This window comes from Aulonocara sp. 'chitande type north' Nkhata Bay, linkage group LG3 (assembly GCF_057382095.1).
Source record: "Aulonocara sp. 'chitande type north' Nkhata Bay isolate Kocher_YH1m ecotype deep benthic linkage group LG3, A_spYH_male_GT1.1, whole genome shotgun sequence".
Lineage (NCBI taxonomy): Eukaryota > Metazoa > Chordata > Actinopteri > Cichliformes > Cichlidae > Aulonocara > Aulonocara sp. 'chitande type north' Nkhata Bay.
The window spans coordinates 68,774,616-68,780,849 of NC_141346.1; the positions used below are offsets into that span (position 1 = coordinate 68,774,616).

The following is a 6,234-nucleotide window of genomic DNA, read 5'->3' on the forward strand; positions in this document are numbered from 1 at the left end:
GCTGGATGAGAGAGCACAGAAACTCCAGGGAAGAAGTTTAGTTAGTAACATGCATGAACTGCATTACTGAGACATGTATGTTTACAGATGGTGGTGAGGGAGAGGGGGAGAGTTTTCAGTAAAAGGAGACGTGACTGCATCTTCAACCAATACTGAGCCTGCATAACCCTGAAAGAGACAGACAGAGGGGGGGACACTAACCCCCAGCAGTCTGGTCCTATTACAGCATAACTAAGGGCTGAGCTGAACCAGCCCTAACTATAAGCTCTATAAAGAAGTAAAGTCTTATGCCAACTCTTAAAAGTGTTGACCATGTCCACCTCCAAAACTCATAATGGACTTTGGAGGTGGACAGCTATCAAGCTCCTCACAGAAGAGGAGCTCGATAGCTAAAAGCTCCCAATTTACTTTAGTCCAAATACATGAATTCAAATTGAGTTGATAACTATTTATCAACAATATGAATGTCTGTTCCCGTCCAACAAAGTTGTTACTACATACCATGTTGAGCAGGGCTTCCACTTGACTTTAACTTCTTCTTTTTCCTGAAAAACATGATATAAACAAACAATTAATTAAGAAAGACATGCAAGTTGCATACAAAAAGGAGCTTATAAACATTTGTGTACTATTGAATGGCTCAATATATTATACAATTAGTTTACAAAAACATAAGAACCACTACAATGCTTGTACTGCCAGCATCGAGTGCATGTCAGCAAAGCAACACTGCTTACATTGTGGCTCACAAGCAAAACTAACTGAAGCAGATGTTACTGAATGGGAAGGAGCACCTCCACATCAATCACTCCTTCTGAGCATGATGTCAGGAGGACTTTAAAGAACGTAAACATCAGGAAGGCAGCATGAACAGGTCGTATCAGGTGGTCTGTTCTTATTTAATGTCCTATTTGGAGTGAAATCCTGACTCAGTGGCTGAATTAGTGTAGATTCATCAAATACAAAAGCTTATGGATATTCAGTCAGGCACAGTTCAAATCCGGGAAGTCCAAAGACGCAAACAAATCTGCACAACAGCAGGCTAAATTACTTACATTTACAACTCTCCTGTCTACTATCTCTTCATATTTGAAAATCTTCTGTGTACGGTGTTTTCGGCATTCTGAAAAATAACAAATGAAATATTTACATGAGTTCTGTAAAACTGGAAAAAATGCAAAAATTAAGAAAAAGAAATCTTAACAAACTTAACGAACATGTCATGTGTTTCGTACATTTACAATACCATTACGTCTAACCTTTCCTTGTCCTTTTTTTGTTTGGGACATCCGAGGTGTACACCGTAGAAATTGAGGGAGATGCAGGATGTGGAGATGGAGAGGAGGATGCAGGAGAAAGCAGAGATGAAGAGGAGGATGCAGGAGGAAGCAGAGATGGAGAGGAGGATGCAGGATGAAGCAGAGATGGAGAGGAGGATGCAGGAGAAAGCAGAGATGAAGAGGAGGATGCAGGAGGAAGCAGAGATGGAGAGGAGGATGCAGGAGGAAGCAGAGATGGAGAGGAGGATGCAGGAGGAAGCAGAGACGGAGAGGAGGATGCAGGAGGAAGCAGAGATGGAGAGGAGGATGCAGGAGGAAGCAGAGATGGAGAGGAGGATGCAGGAGGAAGCAGAGATGAAGAGGAGGATGCAGGAGGCTGACAGAGGGAAGATGTTGGTACAGGCTCTAAATGAAGAATAAATTCCTGGTTTAGAGCCTCTGGGTCTGGGACTGGTCCAGCATCCACACTGTCAGCAGAGGATGGTCCAGCTGCTGGTGTAGAACTTTTAGCAGGAGGTGAAGCTTGTAATTCTGAAAAATTTTAAATATTAAACATTCATTAAAATGGGTTGAAAAAATGTACAGTACACATAAACACATAATAAGTAGTGATTTGCATGTTTTCAGTTAAGTTTTTACTAAAGATACAACTGGTAAATATTGGCATCAAATAAGTCATCTCGCACACTCACTGACCCAAATAATTCAGTACAAGTGCCCTCTAGGGTAGTGTGACATCTGTAGTGCTTTTCTACATTGTACATTAAAAAATTAATGAGTGTGACTATAAATCCAGATAGATAATGACTTTTTCCTCTGATGACACTACTTTCCTGACTTTGTAGTGAATAACATTTGACACTTCAAGCTAGTACTGTGACTTAGGAGTTTTGTACAATGGTGATGCTAACTACCTCAGGGAGGTAATCAGGTAACCTCTTAAGAAGTATATAAGTTATTTAAGAATCTTGGTGTTCATATTGGTAACATTATATAACATTTGTTATACTAGAAAGTCTCGAAGAGAATTATCAGGTCTGGTTTTCGTGAAGATTTTTAAAATTACATTTGTATATACATGAGTGTGAAAGACCATACTATACACACACACATACAAAATTGTTCAGGTGGGTAACACCAGAGGTTCAGTATGGCTAGCTTTGGTGATGTGACCGACACATGGGGAGGTAATAAGGCAGATATAACACTATTTTCATGTTAGCAACAGGACATGTAGGGCAGCTGTCACCTCACAGCAAGAAGGTTACTGGTCTGAACCTTGGCTGAATAATAGAATAGAACAGAATAGAGTAGAGTAGAACAGAATAGCTGGTGACTGTTAACTATCCTCATCCTCACCATCTTGTTTGTCTCTATGTACCCCGTGATGATCTGCCTTCTTATCTAGGGTGTACCATGAGTATCACCCAAAGACAGCTAGGATAGGCTACCTGATAAGGACACCTGGTTACAGATAATGGACAAAGCATACTTCTCAGAAGGTGTTCATAAAGCTTCCTCATCTTCATGAGGATGTCACGTGCAGCACCTTCCGGTGGTTCGATCTGAGTGATCACGTCCCCTACTGTACGGCCCTTACGGTCAAACTGTCCAAGAAACAGAATTGGTTGGTAGCCCAGGGCATGTAGCTTTGAAACCTGCAAGAACAACAAAGAAAAACATGCAGCCAGTCTTTCATGTAAGCAAATTGATGTATAACAAACCTTTAAGTTTCACATCTTTGTTGTTTTATTGTTGTCGATAGTTAAAAAGTATTTATGGTGACCAAACCTGTAAATGTATGATAAAATCCATCTTGAAATGTTTTGTCTCTCAGTTAATAGCCGATTAAATTAAAAATCAGAAGTAGCTTGAATAAAAATAGTTTTTAACAAGTTTTTTCTAGTTGGATGTCTTCAGTGTGATGATGTTATTCTGATGTGAATAACTTTTTTATTTATGCTCTTTTATAAATTAATATTTTATGTGTATATACATGTCTTGTTAGTTTCTTACTTCATGATATACAAGAAAACATTGACAACTGTGATTAATAAAGAATTGTCTACCAGACCAACCACTTATTAGATCAGAACTTTTAAACTTACTGACAACTGGGCTGAATTAACCACCCTGCTCGCATTTCTGTTTTTTTTAACAGAGGCAGCCCAGTTACTGTTTTTAAACTGTTCTTGTTTTTTTTTCAATCCCTCCTTTAGGTTCAGGCTGCCCAGGCATCCACTGCATGTCTTCCTGTTGCAGGTGTTTGGGGCCTGACAGGAAGGGCATGGTTTGGTTTTTGGCTTTGTCATTTCTGCAAATGAAAATGGAACATGTAGGGATTATTTCAGGTCTGTTTTGGTGAAACGATTACAAAAATAATTTATGACCAAAGAAATAACTTATATTACGAGGCAGTATTACACCATATTTAGAAAAAAAAATCAATTACGAGATTAAAGTCATTAATATTGAGTTAATTACGTGAATAGGGTTAAAAAAAACCCTGAATTGATTACAGAAAAGATACATTGCTAAAATAGAGCAGTACTAACATTAGCTGGGTGGCCAAGCAAGTGTCTTACACATGAGAATACATCACAAAAAAATTTAAATAAACTTTTGCAGAAGTAGTTCTCTTGGTACACAGACTGCTCTGTGAAAACATTTCAAGTTTAATATCAGTTTAATATCACTGAAATTAATATTTCAGTGAACATGCAAATTACCCACAGTTTATCACAACTTACTTAGCTAGGATCTGCCTCGTGTCCAGTCGAAAACTTAGCTGCAGGACCGTGAGTTGAAAGATACATTTACTACGACTGCCAAGATGCATTGCAGTAAAAACCATCCAATCGCCTTGCTTAAGATCTGTTGACGTGTCGCTAAAGGCGCGCTGTAGATAAATATTGCAATTTGTAAAAAATAAAATACTAAAATTTGCAATTTTTAATTACATAATTAAACACTGGGCCAGTTTAATTTCGTATTATCGCTGGTTATTATTTTAGAGTAAATAAAGGAATAACGGGTAGCACCAAGCTGTTGTTATCTTCATTTCCATAGCGACGGTGGTTGAGGATTATGGGTAGTGTGCAGTTACGGGATTAGTGCGTCTGCGTAAATTGGTCTGATTGGTTGGAGCCGAGCGCATCCAAAACTAGCAGGAGTGGTGAATGAATCTATAAATGTGTTTTACGTGTGAAATGAAAATAATAAACCTAACGAAGGATTATGTATGTTAAATCTGCGCACTTTCAGATCGTGAATCAGTTTGGAAAACACTGTGTGATGGCCACAACATGAAGCGATTTTATTGTTGAATTATCAGTGATACTTTCGTGTTTTTGTTGAGAAATGTTAACGATGTCATTAAAAGAAAGCATTAAATTAGGGAGAAAAACCCGTTCGCGGAGAGGGTCCCCGGTTCTCCAGTTAGATTGTGCTTCTCGGCGTCATGTTTCGCCGTGACGGGGTTATTATTGGAGTAAATGGATGGCTGGAGCCTCTGCTCGAAGCGTCTCTGATCGCCGCGAGCGGGTTCATATTGGAATGAATTGACAACCCACAGCGTCACATAAAAACGTGGAAGGGTACCTTAGGCGTCAGCATGAGAAGTTAAGGGACGTGACAAATCGTCATTATTTTACGCGTTGGGAGTGAGAACGGGTTGGTTTGGCGGTTGTTGAGATGGTTTTGTGAACTTTTAGCTGAGATTCTGACATTTCTGTAGATAACACACGTCTCATTACTTTGTATAGCATGAATGGCCATAACGAGGTTTTTAACAGTAAGAAAAGTTGTAAAACTTCAGAAAATATAGTTAAAAGTCCAAAACCTTCCACGTCTGGTCGCTTGTGGTAAGGAGCAGATCAAACGAGTAAAGAATTACGTTATAATTATAAATGGCTTCAACAGCACATTCAGGTCTGTGAGACTCATTCAGACACTGAGCCGTGGCTCTGTGCTATATGCACATATTTCTGCATCTCTGCCATTCAGACACACTTTATATATAGTTTATTTTATGTAGTATTCAATACTGAACTGTACATTTAGTCTTTTTAAAGGCAGCAATTTGTATTCAGTGTTTTCATAAAAGCCTTATTTTTATCCATTTACTGCTATTAGGAAGAACACGTGAGGTTTAAGACCTGGACGAGTTTGAAACCTTTTGTCCTCCACAATGGAAAATGGGTGGAAATAAAAATGGGTCTCACTTTAGCCAGCTCCTAATTTTATCAGTTCTACTCTCAGCGTCTCCTGTATATCTCCTGTATAAATGTTGCACTCAGCTTTGTGGTCTCCAATATCACTGAAATGCAGCCAGATGCTGCTCATTTTGCCTTTTCACTCTTTCCTGACACGCTTGCATTTCAATACAGCTCCCATTTCTCTGTGTACTGGTCTCTACCACTACCCTTGCTGTCTATGGGACATTTCCGTCTTCTTTCACATAATGGTATGATCCCAGTCTGTCTCTTAATGTGTTTGGCCACAGGGTTTGCTCATCAGAATAAAATCTCAGCCGTGCTCACATTGAGTATCAGGAAGCCTGAAAATTCTTCAATATTTGACATATGAAATTATTCCAAGGGCTGGATTTGGCCCACGGGCCATATGTTTGACACCCCTGGTTTACACAGTTTGGTATTCAATGTACAAGTGAGTTAGCTCTCAGCTAACTAGCAGGTAAGCTAACTGCTGGGACTGCGTCTTTCTAACAAGAGCGTCAGACACTCAGACTGGTTTCCTTTGTGGATGATGATGTGTTCTCACACTGATCCTTCATGCTGATGCTGCCATCCACCCACTGCTCCTGGATTCCTCATCATCATCTCCATCAGCCCTCACAATACTCCACCTTCTTCAGCTTCATGTTCAGGAGCCTGGATGGACAGTAATTCTTTCCATGGGTTATGGTGGGACATTGAGAGCTGAAGTCAAACAG

The 6,234-nt window shown here is 39.6% G+C and overlaps 1 protein-coding gene across 1 annotated transcript; it reads right to left on the minus strand.

Annotated features, from left to right (window-relative positions):
* Positions 1 to 326: 326 nt before the first annotated feature.
* LOC147336833 (uncharacterized) lies at positions 327 to 4,050 on the minus strand. Its single transcript, XM_086287690.1, has 5 exons — positions 3,389 to 4,050; positions 2,773 to 2,938; positions 1,260 to 1,811; positions 1,056 to 1,123; positions 327 to 545 (listed from the first exon to the last, which is right to left on the minus strand). Exons 1-5 carry the CDS (start codon positions 3,590 to 3,592, stop codon positions 453 to 455), a joined length of 1,083 nt encoding a protein of 360 aa, XP_086143816.1. The 5' UTR covers positions 3,593 to 4,050; the 3' UTR covers positions 327 to 452.
* Positions 4,051 to 6,234: the final 2,184 nt, after the last annotated feature.

Bases quoted from the DNA above. Each gene is read 5' to 3' on its own strand.
- LOC147336833 (XM_086287690.1), bottom strand. From the start codon at position 3,592: ATGACAAAGCCAAAAACCAAACCATGCCCTTCCTGTCAGGCCCCAAAC. The intron at 2,939-3,388 runs GTAAGTTTAAAA...TTGTTCTTGCAG, and splicing joins TTAATTCAGCCCAGTTGTCA to GTTTCAAAGCTACATGCCCT. The intron at 546-1,055 runs GTAAGTAATTTA...CATGTTTTTCAG, and splicing joins TAGACAGGAGAGTTGTAAAT to GAAAAAGAAGAAGTTAAAGT.